The sequence below is a fragment of the Polypterus senegalus genome, chromosome 4 (genome assembly GCF_016835505.1).
Source record: "Polypterus senegalus isolate Bchr_013 chromosome 4, ASM1683550v1, whole genome shotgun sequence".
NCBI lineage: Eukaryota > Metazoa > Chordata > Cladistia > Polypteriformes > Polypteridae > Polypterus > Polypterus senegalus.
The window spans coordinates 74544160-74566226 of record NC_053157.1 but is presented as its reverse complement, the minus strand read 5'-3'; the positions used below and the strand labels follow the sequence as shown (position 1 = coordinate 74566226).

General features: G+C 39.4%; 1 protein-coding gene across 2 annotated transcripts in view; it reads right to left on the bottom strand.

The window, feature by feature from the left end:
- Positions 1–21730, bottom strand: part of LOC120527464 (probable tRNA methyltransferase 9B) — a 107067-nt gene extending 85337 nt beyond the window's left edge. Inside the window, exon 1 of one of the 2 annotated variants that reach the window (XM_039750903.1) lies at positions 21346–21730. In XM_039750903.1, the coding sequence (XP_039606837.1) occupies positions 21346–21365 (20 nt within the window). In that variant the 5' untranslated portion in view covers positions 21366–21730. Of the gene's footprint in view, positions 1–21134; positions 21212–21345 lie in introns of those variants that run through there. The other variant, XM_039750904.1, reaches the window with a different exon arrangement.
- Positions 21731–22067: the final 337 nt, after the last annotated feature.

Here is a 22067-nt window from a genome sequence, read left to right as displayed (position 1 = left end):
TCTGCAGCGTGTGAGAGACTTTTAGTCATGCGGGGCTCCAGTTCACTGCTAAACGGTCACAGCTTCACTACAAGAACCTTGAGAAGCTTAACCATCACTTCACTGAGTGAAGAACAAGCACGTTTTAAACAAACACGCACAGACAGTCATGGTAAAGTGAGACTTCTTATACATGCACAAGCTGCCTTGTTCTAATGTTATTTTCTATCAGCTGTGCTACTTGGACGGCAAGTGTGTGATGATGCCGGTCCCCTACAGACTCCCTCTTCCCACATGGGAGTCTGCTGCACCCACACCGTCGGTAGTTATGACTGAGATGAGCTGACATATGAGGATAATTCACTGATTAGGCCAGAGGATGGTAAAAAAAAGTGCTCAGGTGCTTTTATTAAAAACCAGTCAAAACAAAAGTAAAATCAACAAAAGTGTCAATGGTGCAGTGTTCTAAAAAATCAGTACATATATATATCCATAAAAATCATTGTGAAAAGTATAAAAAAAATCAATAAATAAATAAATCTGTTAAAAATCCGAGGTTAAAATGCAGACTAACTCCTTCTGATCTCAGCCCACCTCCTTCTCATTCTCCTGGCTCACCCATTGCTCGCGTAGCTGGCAGAGACTCAACAGCCATGAGCTTCTTTCGGCCGACCTCTGTCTTGGCTCTTTTCTTTTCTCCTTTTCTTTGATTCCCCCTTCTTTTTTTGTGCTGACCTATATATATATATATACACTCCCCTCTCCGTGGGCCTTAATCACACGCCACAGGAAGCCAATGAAGCAACGTGCACGTGCAGGTGCAACTCGCTCCAACTACCTCATTAACTCCCCGCGGTCATGCAATTACGCCCATGGAGAGTGACACGGCTTTATAGATTTTTTTTTTAAGCCGTGGACCCGCTACACCACAACGTGAATATACAGTATTATACTTACAGTGTACAGTATATCTTGTCACTGTAAGTAGTTTGCACTGTTCAAACATATGTGTTACCTACTGTAGGTATTGGCTTCAAAAGCTTTGGTGTGGAAAACTGAGATTTGGAAGTTTGTCTTATTTGTGCATCTTTATTTTTACTCATTTTCTTATTTTATTATTTGGAAAGAGCAGAATTTGCACATTATTTTATATTTTTGTCTGTCTTATTACAACATTTCTCAAAAAAAAAAAATTTATTATGTTCAAACAGTTACTCAGTACTTGAGTAGTCTTTTCACCAAATACTTTTTTACTCTTACTTGAGTAATTTTTTGGATGACTACTTTTTACTTCTACTTGAGTAATATTATTTTGAAGTAATGCTACTCTTACGTGAGTACAATTTTTGGCTCCTCTACCCACCTCTGGTGTTAGGCCAAATGTATTCATTACGGGCATGTTTCAGATATTTTTTCTTTAGAGTTCAGTTAGAATTTTCCCATTTTGTAAAAACAAAGTTGTCCTGGAAAAACTGAATTTGATCTTTCTACTGATCAGGAAGAGCAATTAATCACTAAATGCTGAGTTTCAATTTACAAACATGGAGATAATGCTGCCAAATTCTGGCACTAAGTATCCTCACATCTGATTTAGAATCCATCAAGTCTCTTACAAAATAAATTAATTAATTCTACTTATATTACAAGAGTGGCAAGGGGTTAATTTATATGGTAAAAAGTTTCCGGGGTTCTGTTTTATTTCCACCCGGGCCACTGACTTTGCAGAGTTTTTCTCACATTTTGTAAGTTTCTTTCCATCCACATTTTAATGATTTGAACAGGAGGTTAATTGGCAGCTTGAAACTGGCTCAGATTGAACAAGTGTGTGCGTGCACTGCAATGGACTTTTGTCCCGAAGAACCTCTAAAGTGATTTAGCCAAGAAGTGCAAATGTTTAAAAGTAGAGATTAAAACAAGACCAAGAAGTTAATTGCAATTTGAATGAGCAAAGACATTGTTTGAAGTTAGATAATTGGTCTGAATTCCAGGACAAAGTCAAAATCTGAGAAAATATTTGTTAAAATCAATAACCAAAGATTAACCTTAAATTCAATAATTTACTTTGACAGAGCTTAATTTCTATAGTTGTACTATTCCAAGGTGGGTATCAACAAAAGTCGACATCAAGGTGTAGAAGGTTACAGTGGATTTCTTATATCTTATATCAGCAAAATGGGAAATAAACTGAGGCTTCCACAGTTAAGGCATCCATTCTCCTCACAGTACAGAATCAGATACCAGCCGTCACTCTCACTTGCCAAGCAGCCAAACTGAACATTATGTTCCATACTCCGTGAAAACAAGAAATACAAGCCAGCCTATGTTCTGCAGTTTTAAGTAACAGGCAGAAGAACAACATCACAAGTTTTATGTTATCGGTTGTTTTGGTGCAATTGGTTGCTTTGAACAGTATCAAAATGATCATGCATACAGTGCCAGTTAGATATTTGTGAGCTGTGTATTTTGCATGATTCAAGTAAGAATGGTAAAAGAAAATTTTACATTTTTCATAAAAAGTCAGATTTTCAGATAAAACTCAACCTCGAAAGAGTTAAATCCTAAAACTAGAATGCCGTGCCTAATTTGACATCATCTTAAATACATGATAATTGGTGATGACAAATGAAGCAACGTAAGTCAACTACCTGTCAAAAGGAGTCATTCTTATACATCAGGGATGGGGAATCTCCTGCCCACAAGCTATTTCCTGGATTGGATGTTACAGTGTCCTCCACAATGTTTGGGACAAAGACAGATTTCTTCTTGATTTACCCACAGTTTAAAATTACAAAGCAAGCACTTGAGATTTGATTGAATTGTATATTGCAGACTTTCATTTTAAGGGTATTTGCATACATTTTGGTCACACCATGTAGAAATCACAACACTTTTTCTACCTCTTCCACCCCCTATTCACCATAATGGCATTGTATATCCATTTTTTGTGCTGTTTTCATAAAGCCATCACCTTTCTAACTGTAATTTATGTAAGCAGAAATTACAGTCTTGGAAGAAAATGTAGCCAAATGCTGTGCATTTTCCTTCAGATGCAGTTTTCTAATTACCCATTTGGCTACCATAGACCTATTGCAGTTTCATCATCCAATTGCTATTACAAGTGATTAATGATTTAATGGGAGAAATGGCAAAAGCAGGGAATATCATGTTGTTCAACAAAAACGCAGAGAGGACTACTTCTTTGAGAAAGTGAAAAACAAACCAGTTTGCCAAATTTGCAAAGGAGTTTTCATCATCCTCAAGTAAAGGAATAGTGACAACTGAGAAAATTAAGGTGCTTAGGAATAATCGGGATGCTCAATATGCCAGCACCTTACAACCTAAAAAGGAAACAGACAGTGACATAGAGGCCAGATATGTTGCAAGTGAACTAATCGCTAAAAAAATTAGGCCTTATTCAGAAGGCAAGCTTGTAAGGAAATGTGGTGTTGCTGCTGTGCAAATACATGCCCCAGAAAAGTTAAAATTGTTTTAGAGTGTAAACTTGGATCACCGTACTGTGTCTGACTGTATTGGTGATGTGTTATGAAACATTGAGAAGTCTCTGCCAGATTCTTCCCCAAGTTTCAAGTTTTACTCACTTGCTTTAGAAGAAACAACAGACACAATGAACACTAGGCAGCTACTGATTTTTGTGCAAGGGTTTAGTAAGAGTTTTGAGACATGTCATTGATCACCATGAACAACAAGTAGAGGTGAGGACATTTTCAAAAATAAAGTAATAATGGCAATGTAGTCATATAGTTTATAAGTGAGGAAACTACAATTAGCTTGACAAGTGATGGTGCACCAGCCATAGTGGGTCCTGAAAAGGATTTAGTGAACAACATCTGGAAAGAAAAGGATATTACTTGGACTGGATCTGAACAACTTAGTTATGTGTCATTGCATCATTCATCAAAGTTCTGGTTGCACAATCACTACATCTGAACAATGTTGTGTCACATGGCATTTCCTGCATTGCCTTCCTCAAAAGTAAAGGACTGAACTGCCAATCAAAGGAATTATTGAACAGTTTAGGAATCAGGCAGTGAAGATTTGGCTTACTACTGTAAGGTGTGATGGCAAAGCAGGGCAAACATGCTGAAGAAAGTTTATGAGGTCAGGGATGCTGAGATGGAAACATGTGTCTAAGCTCATTAATAGCAAGTGACTCTGTGATCCGGCATTTATTACAAGCTACCTGTCAGAGTTCTGCATTACACTGCAAGGGGCTAACTAGCTCTTGGTCTCACTCATTTCACATGTAAAGGCATTGGAAACTAAATTAAAACTGTAGCAAATGCAGCTTGAGACTGGGAATATGGGACATTTCCCTACTCATCGTGATCATAATCCTGAGCATGAGCAGATTAGGAAATATACAAGAGGATGTGCTCATTTGCTATAAAAGTTTGCTGAAAGATTTCAAGAAGTGATGTTCAAAAATTAAAAAGAAATAGGAAATTACAAAAGGTTGTTAGAGAAGAATAACACTGAAAATGAAAAATCAGCTCTAAGACCAATAGGAGAACTGTCAAGGAGGAGGAAGTGAGATATAAAAATAAGAGAGGACACAAATTTTACACAAAACACAATACAGATTAGGTAGCTGAACTGGTGACATGTCTCTTTAAGGCCAATAAAAAGTTTGGGCTTGTAGCAGCACCAGGACTCTAGGCTGGTATCCCTGTTGAGCCTGGTGTCCTGTTGTGGAGTTTAAAGTCACAGCACAGCTAGACATCCAGCTAGTGTAGAACTGACTGATCACCAGGCTGACAGGAGGAAGTGATGAGAGAGTATCAGAAACACAGAGAGAGGGAATAAAAGAGATAGATGTGGATGGCAAAGAGAAAGTGTGATGCTTGGGGCATGGTACAATGAGGACGGCAAATGAGAAGACCATCCCACCTAATATAAATATATATATGTGTGTGTGTATAGTGTGGTGGACCGTCAGGGACCTCACTTGGCCGGGATGCCTCGATAATGGAAGGATTTGGGGGGTGAGCTTATTTCAGATACTATCTCCCCTGGAACGCTAGAGGGCAGTCCCACTGGCTTGCAGCGGGGCTACAGATTTGGAGCATGGAAGAGCTCAACCCGGCTGGGGTCCGTGTCCACTGCCAAGGGGTGCCTGGACCTTTGCGGTGCCCTATTCAGCAGCACTTCCATCACACCTGGTAGTGCTGCTAGAAGAAGTTCATTTGACACTGATATTTCTTCCAGGTGTCCTATAAAAGGAGCCAGCCATTACTACTCAGGGAGCTACAGTCGGGAGCAGGTGGACAAAGCATGCTGCGAGAGGAGACACACACATCTATATATATAATTCACTAAGCAGCCGACCATGGCATGCAAGACAGAGACCATGGGATACGCATGACAGAGCCCCGCCCACCAATTCTAAGACCATGGGATACGCATGACAGAGCCCGCCCACCAACTCTAACCCTCCTCCCACATCATGGGATACGCACAACAGAGCCCCGCCTGCCAACTCTAACCCTCCTCCCGCGTCCACCCTCGCTCTCGAGGCATGCGCACTACTTGCTTATGTGCCCGTCCCCAACACCTCACCAAACACATTCTCACTCACTTTGGTCTGTGCTACAGTCCACATGCAGCTGTGAGCCACGTTGACTGTTCATTTGTATACCATGGCCACTGCCTCAAATGTATTTCATGGAAACAGCACTTCTTTCAATGTTATACAAATTCCTGCATCAGGTAACTGTTTGTTTCTATCAGTTGTTTTTTTCTGGAAAAATGTCATTGATGAAACTGTTGCTCTCGAACTTCGCAACATTGGTGTAACATTTGTTTGCCAAAATTGGGATAACTTTGGCAATGTGTTGTCCATTGTTCTTAGTCACAGAATGTACTGGAGTGTAAAACTATCACAGCTGCTACCTCACAAACTGTCCTTATTCCCTGACCCCATCAGATTCAAATTTGCCTTTTACTAATTTCCTGTTAGATTGGCCTTTGCAATGACAATTAATAAGGCACAGGGCCAAACTTTCAAAAAGATATGCCTGTATCTGCCAAAACCAGTTTTCAGTCACGGACAATTGCATGTTGCTCTCTCCAGAGTTCCATCTTTTCATTCACTCACAGTTGTATCCTCAAACCCACCCCATTTGGACAACTGTGTCTTTCAGGAAGTGTTCACCCATCAATAAATAATTATGCGGCATATGCTACGCCGCGGGTTGGCTAGTTTATTTATACAGCACAACATAGCCACAATAAACTCACAGCTCAGTCCATTTACTTCTCTTTTCTTCTGCCACCTCCACTCCTCTCTCACAAGCTCCATCCTCTTCCACCCGACTCCGGGTCCTTGAATGGAGGGAGGTGTCCCCTTTTATAGTGCACCCGGAGGTTCTCCAGGTGCTTCCCGATTAACCTCTGGCAGCACTTCCAGGTGTGGCGGAAGCGCTGCTCGTGAACCCAGCTCCTCTTCAGGCAGCACTTCTGGGTGTGGCGGAAGTGCTGCAGATCTTGTTTCGTGGGCTGTCCAGGCACCTCCTGGTGGTGGCCACGGACCACAACAGGTTTGAGCATCTAAGCCCCAAGCCCATGGCGCCGATGCAACCCGGTGGGACTGCCCTCTCATGTCCCTGGGTATAAATTGCCCTTCTCCTGGTCTCCTGCTTATCCAGGTCTTCTAGTAGGGCATGATCCCCGGCCATTCATCACAATATATATATATATATGGAAATTCCTGAAGACCAGAAGCTAGCAAGTATTGAATCATGTAAAAACGGTGATCAAGCTTAAACTATTAAATATAGGCTCATTATTTTAATTTGTACGGAAGGGAACACATTCTGTATAGAAACAATTATTAAATATAGGATATGTTAGTCAACATAAGTTTAGACGTGGGTTGGATGATCATATTTCACTAATATATTTGAATTTTTTGAAGAAGCAACAAAAGCAGTTCATCACAGTGACATGTATGTTGTCTGAAAGACGTTTTGATAAGGTAGTGCATGAGAGGTTAGTGGTCAAACTAAAAGAAGTCAGAATTAAAGATGAAATGCACAAATGGGTGCAAAATGTGTCCCAATACAGAGCGCAAAGGATTCTATGTTTTCTGAATCATCTGACTTTAAAAGTAAGGTCCCTCTGGGATTCCAGGGATCAGTACTGCAGTCACTACCCTTTTTTAATACAAATAGAACTAATGTAGCTGTAGAATCAGCAGATGACACTAAAATAGGTGGAAGGGCAGATACACTTGAGTTAACGAAGTCATTATAAGTAGAACTAAACAGAATGCAGACTTGAACAGAGGTTTTGACAAAGTTTAATGGAAATAAAACATTTTTGTTTTAATGTACAGGGTGACTCATACAGAACTGAACACTTCAAAAAATGCGGGTACGTACTAAGTGTTGTATGAACTGCAGTCTCAAGCAGTTTGTAAGAGAGTCTCTCATGTCACATGTTATCTAATTCATCTTGTTCTTTGTGCTCCATATCAGAATCGATGGCTGATGCAACAATGTAGTGAATACCCTGAAAAATACTCCTACTAGTTTACTGTTTGCACAGGATGACATCAGTTTTGAGAGAGATAGACTGGAATCAGGAGACAGACACATCAGGATTCAAGCAGGGGTCCTAAATGGAAAGGGTAAATTTAAATAAGCAAAAATTATGATGAGTAGCCAGAATCGTAGTTGAAGAACAAAGCAGCAAATCATAAGTCAAAAAATAGGGAGATGCAATTTATAGTCAGAGAGCAAATAGAGTAGTCATAACCAATAACTCAGAAACTAACAATAAGAAAGACAGTGAATATTATTAATTTGAACGATTAGGAAATGTAAGATTGCCTTTGTGGTGATGGTTGCACACTCTCAGATGTTAAACTAAGTAACGGCATAACTATCCCTGAATGGTGGTGTTGTTACCGACCTCAGGCCTAGGGGAACCTGGGCCAGGTACAAGCCACTGTTGCTACAGGGTGTAGCCACAGTGATATGGTGTAAAGCATAAAAGAAACAGACAGCAGTCCCGAGTCTCAGACCATACTTCTCTGTTTTCTTTATTCTCCTTTTCCCAGAAATATATATATATATATATAAACTTCAATTTCTGCATAGATCAACATGGCAATCAGTGAAAACAATGGTGCAAGCCAATTTCCTCTGCATAACAAATAGTGTAAACACATTTACTTTGAGTCCTTGATTAGAAACCAGTTTTCCAAGGAAGTAGACAGTTCTGTATCTCCACATTGTATGTAGATGAGATACTAAATCAAAGCAGTCTGACTATTCAAAGCAGGTGACTCTTTAGCAAAACAGGTAAATATTTATGTCCTATAGATAGCCATCAGCAATAACCTGTAGCAGAATTTTCTTTAAAACACTGGTTTATAGCCCATTACACTAAGCAACACACCAAAATGTTATTTTCTTTATAATACTGAGATCTAGCCCATTACAGTGTTAATAAGAAAACCATAAAGCACAGTGGGAGAACATGAATTATATTCAATAGTATTAAAACAACAAAACATAAATATTACCTGTAGATTCCTTGACCTTCATATTTCCCCTCCACCGGCACCACAGGAACATAATGGAAATAACTTTTAAAGTCCAAGGAACAGTTGGAAAAAGAAACAATAACCATAAGCCTGACTATGACAACTAGACCACAATGATTTAGAAAATTGACAAGGAGTTTTTGTAACAGACAAGAGACGTAGTCAGAAGGCTGGAAAAGTCAGGAGGCCAGAAACACAAGAAATAAAAAACAAATGTAGTGACAAAATCTTAATGATGGATCAAAACTTAAAGGTCAAACTTTCAGGCAAAGCAAACTCAAAAACAGAACTTACAAAAGAAAGTCTCTAACCAAAAAATGTGTAAATGTACCATTGGTAAAAGTTATTTAGATTTATCCAAAAGCTTGGATATTGAATCCTAACTGCCATAATCTTTGATAAGGTAACAGACATGACATTGCACAGTAGCAATATCCTGCAGCAGCCCTGAAAAATATAACCAAGATGACAGTGCCCATATAGTCAAAAGACAACATGGCAGTGAAGTGATGCCACCATGAAAATGAATTTAAAAAAGTAAATGAGAGAAAAACAAAATATTAGTATTCACAAATGTTGAATAATGATGGTGAATGAGAGAATATTGGGAATTGTGACAGGCTGCCACAGTGTGTTACTTCTTTTACTCAAGCACTAAAATCTGGAAAATAATTAAGGTTGATTCTATTATGTGTTCCTGTGATACTTAGTCACAGAGTAATACGTATTTATCAGTAGTTCAATTCTTTTTGAATTCCCCTATATTTTAAAAATGCTGAATGTTAAAAAACAAATGAAGACATAAAGCTAAAAATATATCCAACACCTGTTTTATTTCAAGTCAGAAACGTGGAAAGAAACAACTCTAACCTACCAACATCGCATGCAAGGTTGGATCCAACCCAGGAAGAGCTGCCACTCCATCACTGGGCATACTCATGTACTCATTACCCAGCCTGCACTACATTTACTGAGAGTGGAATACCCGCCTAACTCAGAACTTGCAAACTTCATACAAATATTAAGCTGGCTGGAATTCCAAATGTGTCACTTTACCAGCTGGCAAAAATAAATCTTATGAAAATGTATAATTTTGAAAACGTATATTAAAAACGAGCTGTGTTGTGAATGGCTCACTCTCATCCAGTTTTGAATAACAGGTGGATGGATGGAAAATTTTACCATCTTCCATTAAAGTCTAATTTAGATATTCTTAATATTCATCAAAGCACCTAGCTTAACAGGATATATATGTATTGCAGCCCAAGAGAAGAAATTAAAGGCATTCTTGCTGGGTAATGATGCTGTTCACATATAAAAATATGAAATGATTCATAGTGTCGTTTCTTTACAAAGTCCCTCTTCAAATTTTCGACAGTAATCCACTTGAAAAATCTATGGAGGAACATTAAAAAGGGGAAGGAGCTACTACCAGACGTCAAAGAGACTAAAACGATAAAGAATTTAATTACCCGAGAGTAAAAAGGAAACCCCTGATGAATACACCAAAAGCTTCTTTTGAAACAAAAAACGAGAGAAGAATATAAATAGCACTTGAGCCGAAGAAGAAAAAAAAAAAAACATCAATGTTGAAAAGCATGAGTAGCTGCTCATTAGCAGCCGAGGTTTCGCGAAGCCATTAGGTTGGCTTTCCTTGTTAAATGTGTATGACTGAAACTGCAAAAAGAGGCAACAGCAACTGTCAAAAAATGTTACTTCCTAGCAAGGTGTCTGAATAAATCTTTGTCTTCTGATGAGCTGCATCTGGAAAAACAATTAAGAAATACGCTACGTTTAACCGATTGCTTATATTCATAATGAGATAACTAATTGGGAACAATCTGTTCTAGTCTGAAAACGCTGGCCACTGTTTCGTCTTTATTAATATAACTGTTACGGTCTTCCTGGCAGCTTAAGCTTCTCCTGCTCAGATGAGTGGTGAAAGTGAATTCTTTGCTTTTTTGGCAGAATATAAAATGTTATCAGAGTCTCCAACAATGATATGTTCGGTATAATTTCCAGAGTCAAATGTAAAGCAACCAACCTTATGTAAATTTTACTAAAGAAGGAGTTGGGATTTGGTATAAAACAACGTTGAATTAAAATAAAGCAGATGCCAGCCTTTTCATGATTACTTATCTTGCCAGTAAAAATGTACATGATGGTTCATTGTGATGTCTGAATTAATTTGAATAATGGCACTAAAGTGGCACTTAAATATATTTGGTGAAAAAGCAGCATCATTCTGTAAATTGAATACACATTTATTGGATGTTTGAGCAGGCTTAACCCTATATAACCACTTAATGCTGAGCAAGATACAGGATTAGTACAGTAAGAATAAGAAACTGGCTTATAACTTAAATTAAATTTGGGAGGAAAATCAAAGTACCCTGAGGAAGGCAGGTAAAAAGAGAATAGAAGCACCACATGAATACTGTCCGGGCCAGGATTCAAGCCCAGTTTCTTGGAGCTATGAGTTAGAAGCATTAGGAAATGCACCACTATATAACCCCAGATGTCTCCATTTTAGGGAAGGATCTCATTTTGGTAACTCAGCAATGTCTAAAAACTCCGAAGCAATTGTTTGAAAAGGTGTCATCACTGTAAACTTTCATTACTTGGCCATAGCATTATGGCTTAACCCGGCAGAGCCTTGGTGTAATTATAAAAAGGCTTCATAATATTGTGTATTATGTTTGAATGACAGAATGGCAATGAACAGCAAACTCAAAGAACATTTTCATCAAACATATAGTTAAAGACTGATATTTTAAATTGTTACCTGCTACTCCAGCCATTTTTAGGTGTATTCACATATAATGTGAAAAGCACCTACTGCTGTTGTCATGACTGTCTGTCATTCTGTCTGCATATAACGACTTGGCTCCTGTTGAGTCTGGTGTCCTGTTGTGGAGTTTAAAGTTACAGCACAGCTAGAGATCCAGCTAGTGTAGAATTGACTGATCACTAGGCTGACAGGAGGAAATGATGAGAGATTATTAGAAACACAGAGACAGGGAATAAAAGAGAGAGATGTGGGTGGCAAAGAGAAAATGTGATGCTTGGGCCATGGTACAATGAGAAGACGGTCTGTAAGTCCTGTACAGATGATACTGAGCATGTGTATTTTTTTTTTGTACTACTGTCTGCTTTCTGTCTTGGCTCTCCCGTTGCTCAACCCTTCCCTTTTCTAATAAACCTTTTATTTTCATAATCAGTCCTTAATCTGAAGTTTGGGAAATGCTACACACTTTATTATCTACAAAGATTAAAGTAAAATTACTAGAAAAATATAATGTTACCTAATGGTCATAAAAACGTGATCACTCTGAAGGAGACGTCACTTTTAAAATTTGGCACACTTACTCTTCCAGGAAATTTCTCAGGAAAGTTCAGATAAATCATTTACAATATGCTGTGCAAAGTTTTGAAATTACGTAACCTCCCTTTAAGAAACATTGTCGAACTTTCAAACTTTCAAAATTATCTGTGCGACTTTAATTATGGATTAGTTTACTGGTTCAAATTTCCCTTGAGAGATTGCTTCAGTTTGTGTATTTTGTAAATTTTCATCTTTCATTTGTTTAACAGCCAATCCTGAGAGTATAACAGTGAAACACCTGCAGAGTTATGCACGCTGCTTGATATACTGTCTGTAGAAGCGGCTCCTGCAGCTACGCAGCAGTTTGCACAAACATCTGTCACAACAGCTCAATTCTCATACTCCTTTAAATCATACAGGGTAAGCTACATAATGTTCATGAGTATGAAATTAAAAAAATGTATGCAACTTTAATTAGCTAGAAATGAAGGAAGGAAGAAACAACTTCTCTAGCCATGGTTCGGTGACCCAGATAGATAGAGCAGGACGGTGAGAGCAGTCTGTCGCTGAAGCTGCTCCTCTGTCTGGAGATTATACGGTTTAGTGGACGCAGTGGATTTTCCATGATTGACAGGAGCCTGCATTATGCAAACAGTGACTGTATTTAGATTTCAGTTATGCTAAAAACAGCCTCATGGCCACATGATCAGCAGACCATAATGATTTAGTATTTGTGTCACATTATAATTTATCGGCAAATTGCCCCAATCGTCTCTTATCTATCAAGCTCAGATGAAGCCAACAATATTGTGTTGAGACTCTAACAAACATTTTAAATCTCCATCTTACATTACTTGTACTGTATGCTAGAGAAATATGAACTATGATTTGCCACAGATTCTCCACATCCAACAGTTAACAACATTTCAAAGTTTAGAATAAAACAGTTTTGAAGTGGAAAAGGACAAGCCACCATAGCACAGAAAGAACACACAGACTAAACACAATGAACAACCTGAGCACAGGTCTATGGAGCTCTCTGGTATCAGCACTAACTACAGTGAGACTAGTTTGCTGGTCAATTGAAAAACATGAGTTTTACTGGCTTGTTTTCCACAAAGTGGAAGGAGCTCATAAAGGCTTCCTTGGAATCTTTTTCAGATTAAATGCTCAGTGTAATATCTTGTACTCAATGCATTCCTGATATTGATCTGCTTTTTTCAGTTTCCATAGGTACCTTCGAGGGCCTGGACTTTTCATACCTTTTTGCTGGCTCACACTGTTTAGCTTTGCCTGTGAAAAGCTCAAACCAGAAGTGCAAATTTGTAATTTATAAGTATAATCTGCTCATTATAATGCTCACCTTCAAATCCCATTGTTAAACTGGAAAGCTCATATGCACAAACACATCCATAGATACAAAGAACACTACAGGGCCAAGTAGTGCTAGCACCATGAGCTAGAAATAAGCTTGTAGCACTTGCCACAAAGACATTCTACAAGAAACAATGTTTTCCTAAGTGAGTAATTTCTGTACATTGAGCATATGAAAGAAATTTGGAACAAAATGCTGTAAGGAATGTTCTTTGACTCAGACCTGTTGGGCTTCGAGGGTGATGTCAGGGGTGCTTCAGGGACTGGGGAGCTCTTTTTCATAGGGTTTTAATCTCACCTGCAAGTGCTTTTTGTACCTCGTGTACGGAAGATGGCAAGTACTCCTAGGTGGAAGAGAAAAGGAGCTGCCTGCCTCAAATGGATGAGCCAGAGTCAGGAGGTAGCTAGGCAATGCTTGCAAGGAGGAGTGGAGGAGACTGTGACCGATAGAGAGAGAGGAAGACAAAGAGCTATCTTGTGCTTTATTGTAATTGGTGCTAATGTGCCAAGAAACATGTATTGTGGAATAGTTTCCCACAATAAAAGACTCCTTGTGCTTTTATCTTGTGTCCAAGCCTGTTTGTGTTGAGCTTTTGGGGAGCTGGAATGCCACCTGGTGTCCACAATACTTAGGAAGTAAATGCTGAGCTTTCATGGACAGTTTAGTAATATGTTTAACTGCTGAGGGGAGCCTATTACTTATTTTGCAAAACATCTGTTGACTTTGTGGCGCTGCACTGAAGGCAAACAATGGTAGAAACACTAGCTTATGAAATATTATCTTCACAGAGAAAGTTAAGACAAACTATCTTAGCATTATAAATCTAAGGAGTAAGAGACACAATGCAACATTTAAATAGATTCACATGCATTAATCTTACTTTGAAGAAGAGTGTTTATAGCTCCCCGGGCCACAATGCCTTTATCTATATATATAATTGACTAAGTTGCCCGACCATGGGATACACATGACAGAGCCCCGCCCACCAACTCTAACCCTCCTCCTACGTCATGGGATATGTATGACAGAGCCCCGCCCACCAACTCTAACCCTCCTCCCGCATCCACACTTGCTCTCAAGGCATGCGCACTGCCTGCTAGTGTGCCCGCACGCAACACCTCACCAAACACAGCCTCAGTCGCTTTTGTCTCTGCTACAGTCCACATGCCCCTCTGAGCCACGTTGACTTTTCATTGTTCAACTAAGTCGCCCGACCATGGGGTACGTACGACAGAGCCCTGCCCGCCAACACTAACTGTCCTACTGCGTCATGGGGTACTCACGACAGAGCCCCGGCCACCAAATCTAACCCTTCTCCCGTGTCCACCCTCGCTCTCGAGGCATGCGCACTGCGTGCTCATGTGCCTGCCCCCAACACCTCACCAAACACATGTTTACACGCTGCATACAGCGATTCCCATTCGTGAAAAACATGCTTCTTCTTAGATGGTCCTGCAGGAACAGGGAAAACCTTTATCTACATAACCCTGATTCATACCATCAGAGCTAGGAAGCTAGGAACATCGTCCTGCTTCCACCTCAAAACCGGTCCCGCCGACACGCAGCTGACATGGCATTTCTCGATTCCTATTTGTCCTCTTCCAAACCCCTCCCCATGCTGCCAGTGGCTCCTCTTCAAAACCAGTCCCGCCCACATGCAGACGACATGGTACTTCTCGCTAAGCTTCTCAAGTACGCTTACAAAATAAAGCATACTCTACATGCAGTGAAAATTTACTTCTTCAGCTAGATTCCATGCTCACAACCATCAAACCCTTCTCTAAATCATACAAACACATGCATGAAATCGCTCAGTTCAATCCAACAGCATCTGTACGAATGCTTTTCGAGGAAAACCCTAGACAGGATTTATGACGATACAATGCCCCGACATGTCACACCAATGTAGCAGAGATTTTCATCGGAAAAGATGGAGAACCACCTGCCGAAAGGGACATTTGCATCTGTCCCATAGGCAACTCCTGTAAACAGATTTCCACGCTCAATATGAATTGCGATCCTATGGTTTAACCACTTTTATTCCCTTACGAAGACATTGGCTGGCACAAAGATTTACAACATGTTCCCGATAAAAGAACCACCAAGCGAAGAAGGCTTACTCAATGGCAATTTTACATGTACAGATTAGCAATGAGGAATACATTTAGTATTTTGCACTTCAGCAGCGAACTATTCCATCAGTACGTCGTAGATGCGTATGTTAAAACAGAGGGTGCATGTCTCAGCTATCTCAGATTAGATCAACAAGATTTGCGTGTGGAACAATACAAAGGACTGTCAGACGCACTGCTAGCAAACGCTGAAAATAACGTATGTGTAGACAAAATGATCATATTACCATCCACATGTCCAGGAAGTCCAAAATACATGCAACAAAACCATCAGGATGCCATGGCCATAGTACGTAAATTCGGACAGCCTCATTTATTTATCACTTTCACATGTAATCCTGCTTGGCCGGAAATTCTACATGCACTGTTGATACCCAAAGACTGGAGCACAGACCTGATATTGTAGTACGAGTCTTTTGGATTAAGCTGCAGGAATTACTTAAAGACATTCTACAACAACATCTTTTTGAGGTTGTTATTGATTATATTTACGTAATCGAATTTCAGAAGCGCGGCCTTCCTCATAGCCACATGCTGTTCACTCTTCACAATAATTCTAACAACCAGTCTTCAGCCACGGTCATATGGCTTTTTCTAGGGTTAGATCTTTCGACTCATTATCTGTCATCACCACCAAAACACCTATTCACAATTGCGTCTTTCAAGAAGTATTTATTTCTTCTTAATTTTTGAATTCCTTTCTCACCATTTTCGTTTCCTATCCTTAAACCGCCGTATGCTACGGTGGGCTTCGGCTAGTATTGTAGATAAGTCATCAAGTTATATCACTAATTTCTGAATCTTGGGCCAATCAGCATAACATCACAGATTTAAGTTCAGGGTTGATAAGACATATGGCTTCTTATAATGTATATATATTTTGTTTGCAAGGGGCAGACTCACATGCATAACAAAAAGGGGCCAGTTAAAAATCGATTTGGAAGGAAAAAAACTGGAATACCTAGAGCTTAAAACTATGCATTCATTGTAGAAATTTAACAGAAATGGTTATTGAGTATTGAATTCAAACATAGGATAGTATATACAGTATATGAGATGTGTCAATAACGTCATTGGAGTCCACTTGTGGCAATCCGAATTGATTGGACATCATTTAGAAAGTCACACACCTTTGTATTCAGGTCCCACAATCCACACTGCATGTCAGCACAAAAACCAAGCCATTAAGTCCAAGGAACTCTACGTGGAGAGCCATAGATGAGAGCAAGACTATAAAATTATTTTAAAAGCTTTGAAAAGTCAAGCAAAATGACACCTTTTATTAGCTAACTAAATGCTTGACTTTTTACTATATTCATAATGGCTAACACGGTACAACACCCTAGTACTTCAAAAGCTTTGAGTGTTTCCAGGAGTACAATGGCCTCACTAAGTATGAAATGGAAGAAAGCTGTACCACCGGAACTCTTTCTAGAGTTAGCCGTCTGGCTAGTAACTAGGCAAGTAGGACCTTGGTCAGGAAGGGGATAAAGAACCCAATGGTCACTCTAACTGAGCTCTAACTCTCATCCTCCCTAAATCTGGTGTTTATAGTAGAGTGGCTAGACGAAAGCCACTCTTGAGTAAAAGGCATTTGACAACATTCTTGGACTGAGAGCATGAAGAAAAAAAATGATCTTGTCTGATGACACAGTGACCTCTTTGGGTACAACTCCAAGCACTATGTCTGGTGAAGTCCTAGCACTACCCTCACCTGCCGAAAACCATCCCTAAGGTGAAGCATGGTGGTGGCATCATCACGCTATGAGGATGCTTCTCAGCAACAGGGACAGGAAGACCCTTTAGAATTAAAAGGAGGTTGAATGCAGCCAAATACAGAGACGTCCTTGAAGAAAACAGCTCACCTTTCAGCACAACAATGACCCATGACAATGCTGGTGAGGCTTTGGGGCAAGTCTCTGACGGTCCCTGAGTGGACCAGTCAAAGCTCAGAATTAAAACCTATAGATCAACTGTGGGGAGGCCTGAAGATGGCAGTTTACAGACACTTGAGAGGATATCCCAGGAAAAGAATGCTAAATTGCCCAAATCCAGATATACAACGCTTGTAGAGACATACTCAAGAAGACTCGAAGCTATAATCGATGCCAATGGGACTCCTTCAAATTACTGAATTAAGGGTTTGAATGAATGAGAGATTGCAGTTTTTGGTTTTTAAGAAAATTGCAAACCTTACTGAAAACAAGTTTTCACTTTGATTTCATGGGTGATTGATAGATTGTTGGGCAAAAATTGCAAATGTATTATTTTAAAATTAAATCTACAAAACAATAAAGTATACAGAAAGAGATGCAGGCTATATACTTTCTGAATCCACTCTATATCTTGTACATTGTCATGCACATAAGCATCAGGAGTGTCTCATTACATCACGTGTAAGGAAACAAAGAAGTAAGAGGGAAATGTTGACATAATAGCTGAACTCCTGTTCCTTTTATGTTCTTAGAATGAGGAGAGGCAGCACCTGACATCACTTCTGCAATAATGCCACAAGCAAATCCTAATTCACCCATGACAGTATTTGAAGCACACGCTGATTGAAAGTCGGCATTTGTTTCCAAACCCTCTACCAAGAAAGCTGCACCTCAAGGCAGCACCCATTGAACCCTGACTGGTATATGCCAGAATTCTGAACGCTGTTTCTTTTTTTTCATAATATTTGATCATTGTGATCGATGAGCATTAAAAGGGCTCTTAGAACTCCAATCCCTTATGCACTTGTGTGTTTCTTTTCTTTACTATATTTTTTTTTTTCAATTGCAATACACACACTTTTCATATTTTCTTAGTCCAATACAAGGTGTCAGACATGTGATTTTAGTGAGAACTTTACAAGGCTGTGTGTGAGAGGACACAGGAGAAAGGAGAATGGATTGCACATTGCTATTTATATATATACAGCAAGAGAATGTTCCTAAAGAAGATTGATGTCACTTCTGGACCCACAAAGGCTCATGCAAGACTCTCTGACACGTCAGCCAGGCTGAGATTCGATCCCTAGACTCTGGAACTATTAGCCGTTAGATGTCTCTTTGAACAATAACATATACACTGACCAGTATACCCCAAACGCGTTTTCTGAAAATCACCTGTCTCCCTTTAAAGTTAATCCTTTTTATGGGATCCTATTCCATAAAACAGTCCAGCAGATGTAGTTTATTGGCTGCAAAAGAGATTTGTCAATACAAAAAATAAAATTGGATTTTTCTTCACAAAATTATTTAAGACCATTGTGCAAAAATGAGTACATCACAATGAAGGTCTTAGGAATAAAACTTGCTAATTAACAGAAATTCAACAATAGAAGAGTCTAATCAATCATCACACAGGTCACCACCAGTTGACTGAAAATTAAGGGTGGTATTTAACAAGAAAAATCCCCTCTCATTCAGTGCTGACAAAAATGACACCACATGGAATAAAAAGTTACAAGACTTGAGAAAGAAAGCAATTTCGTGATGCAATAATTAGTCAGAATACGGTAGCAATAGTGATTTGGGAATTCAAAAAGCATGGAGTTGTGGCAAGCTCTCTGAGACGTCTAGGCCATCCATGGAAGGTAACACTTCAACATGAGCAAGAATGGTTGAGGAAAATCACCATGCAAGTTCATCACAGTTAGCTAAAGCAGTTGAAAGCCAAATGAGGGTGATCATTTCCTGTGACACGATACGAAGTACACTGCAGAGGAGTGGCATGCAAGGGTGTTGTCGAATCAAGAAGCCACTGCTAAAGCCCATGCACAACAAAAGCGCATTTAGCATTTGCCAGAGTCATGTAGACAAAGGTGAAGACTGTAAACGTTTGAGTGATGAGAAAAAGGTAGATCTTTTTGGAGCTGATAGCATCTAAACTGTATGGTGTAGTAAGGTTAAGGAGTACAATGAAAAATGCATGGTACCCACAGTAAAGCATGGTGGTGGCATGTGGAGTTATATGACTGTTGCGGGTGTCGAGGAATTGTACTTCATTGATGGCATCATGAATTCACAGATGTTCTATGAAATACTGAAGGAGAGTGCTGCCATCTCTCTATACCCTTGTTCTACCTCAACCCAACAGGACACCTGGGGAGAGTTCTGAAATGACAGGTTCAGCATCATTCTCCATTCAGAATCCAGGCTCATAAAGACCTTATGAGACCTTTTAGTCTAAATAAACATCCATCCAAACATCCATTATCCAACCCGCTATATCCTAACTACAGGCTCACGGGGGTCTGCTGGAGCCAATCCCAGCAAATTCAGGGTGCAAGGCAGGAAATAAACCCCGGGCAGGGCACCAGCCCACTGCAGGACCTTACTTTTATTCTATGTTAATTAGTATTGCCTAATTTTATTTGTTATATTTTTGTCTTTTTTCTCTTTCTTCATCATGTAAAGCACTTTGAGCTACATCTTTTGTATGAAAATGTGCTATATAAATAAATGTTGTTGTTGTTGTAATGATGTTGGTTACCAAGCTTTTATGTTGTTAATAAAGCAAATGTTTAATAAAACTCAGTTTTGTCAAAATTCTGCTAATTGTTCTAGTGTTCATTGAGAAATTAATTCAAATCTTCATTTTCAAAGGGGGTCGTACTCATTTGTGCTGATTACTGCGTATTATGATTTTCATTGAGTTAGTGAGTGTGCCTGGCAGTCTACTGCCATCCTTTCCAGCGCTGGTTGCTTCTTTCCACCTCCTGTTGGCAAGATTGTCACTTGCTCCGCTTGGTATCCTGACCTTGATAAGAGGGCTAGAAAACATATACATGTATATACTGTAATGTATACTGTATGTGATGTTTATATTAATGTAAGTCAGACATTTGTAATCTTTTCTTGCTAACTAATGTTTTTTATTAAAATGACAGAATAGAAATGAATGGTAAATCAATCAATCAATTTACAGCAGTAGTATGTATTGTCAATATGTAAAATGTGTGAGTTTTACTTCCGTTTCTACAAATGTAGGACCTCGGCTTTCCAGTCAAATGCCCCTCAGCATCTTCTTTGCATTCATCAGGCAAACTCTGGGTTCATTCTGTCTCTGCCGACTGCCAAGATGCAGCATAGTCTTATCTGTGTGTCCATTTCAATGTTTTACATCATTCTTTATTACTGTATATCAAATTTTAAGCACAGAGCCAAACAATACATTATATACATACATGCATATATATATATATATATATATATATATATATATATATATATATATATATATATATACAGAAAGAGGTAGAGAGAGTGATTTGGAGAAAGGGACATATCTTAAGTTATAAAGCCAACAAGATTTTCATGTCACAGCTCTTTCCAAAAGGCATTGAATAGCCGGCACACGGTAAAAGATTTGCAGTGCAGACAAATTAGTTTTTAAAACCAAGATTAATTGCCTGTCCAGTATCTCAAGTTTCCTGCTTTTTTGTTTTTTTTTTTCACTGTTTCTATCTTTCCAGAGCAGACGACTGTTGCTGTTGCTCATCTCATAATTGCAATTATCCCGTTACAGGTACAGTCGATTGCTTGAACAATTTGTGCAAACATGTACTTGTCTCTTTGCACATTTAGTAGTTTAAAATGTGTTAGTCCTATCAAATGTTACACCTTGCAGAAACTGCAACAGCTCTAGCCAAAAACAATGCTGTCTGGGTCAATTAAGTTTTAAAGCATATGGTTCCTTTTTTTTCCATGTAAAGAGGTAACAAACTCCAGTCTGCAAGAGTGAAGAGTTCAGTTTTGCATCACATACCTTTTGCACAGCAGCAGCAGCAGTAAAGTGACAAATAAAATCAAGGTAAGAATGCCCAAATATATTTGCGTGCTAAAGTCCCCTGCTACAGTACGGTATATATGATGAAGATGGCAGCAAGTTGATACAGCACACAGCACAGCCTGTGTAAAAGCTGAGCTTAACAGCCTGACATTTCTAGTAGTTACATAATTCAGCATGATGTCCTTACCTGTTTCTACGATCCCTCATTTGCCTGTTCACTCCTCGCTGCTATCAGGCATCCTTGTACTTGAAAGGAACAGCAGAAAAATAAGAATCGACCAATTTCTCCATTTTCAAGAGCTGCAGCAGCAGCATGCCAAAGCTCCACTCAGGCATTCAAACATTTTTCGACAGTGATTATCTATTGCATTAGCTTGCAAATATTCAGGCCAACAGTATCGCAGCGAGCACATGCAGTCATTCCCCCAAGCAGCGATGGAAACACTGAAGCACACTGAGCGTGGAGGCTGCCGGCTCATGTGACCCAGAGGCTCTCTCATTCAGGTGATGTGGTAAATCCTTGTCTTGTGTGACGGCCCCCTGGGTCCCCAATTATAGCATTCTCCTCTCTGACTTGCTTGCCTACCTTTGTCATGCACAGCAAGGCTCAGTAAACGAAGACATGCAAAAGAAAAGGGGCAGTCATGTTCCACTCTAGTTTCCCGGGTAGCAAATAATTGTGATTTACTGAATGCTTATATCCTTTGTAATGAGCTGCTTCAGTGATTAATTGCGGGGATACAGGACATTTATGCGAGAGTGCATCACTAAAGCGCTTTCAGACCCTCAATGTCTCTAAATGATGGCTTATTTGCAGGCCTTATATAATCCATTTTTCATTGAGATACATGGGGTTTTTAGTGTCATTTATCATTTTTTTTCTAAACACACCATTGTGCTCATAGTAGT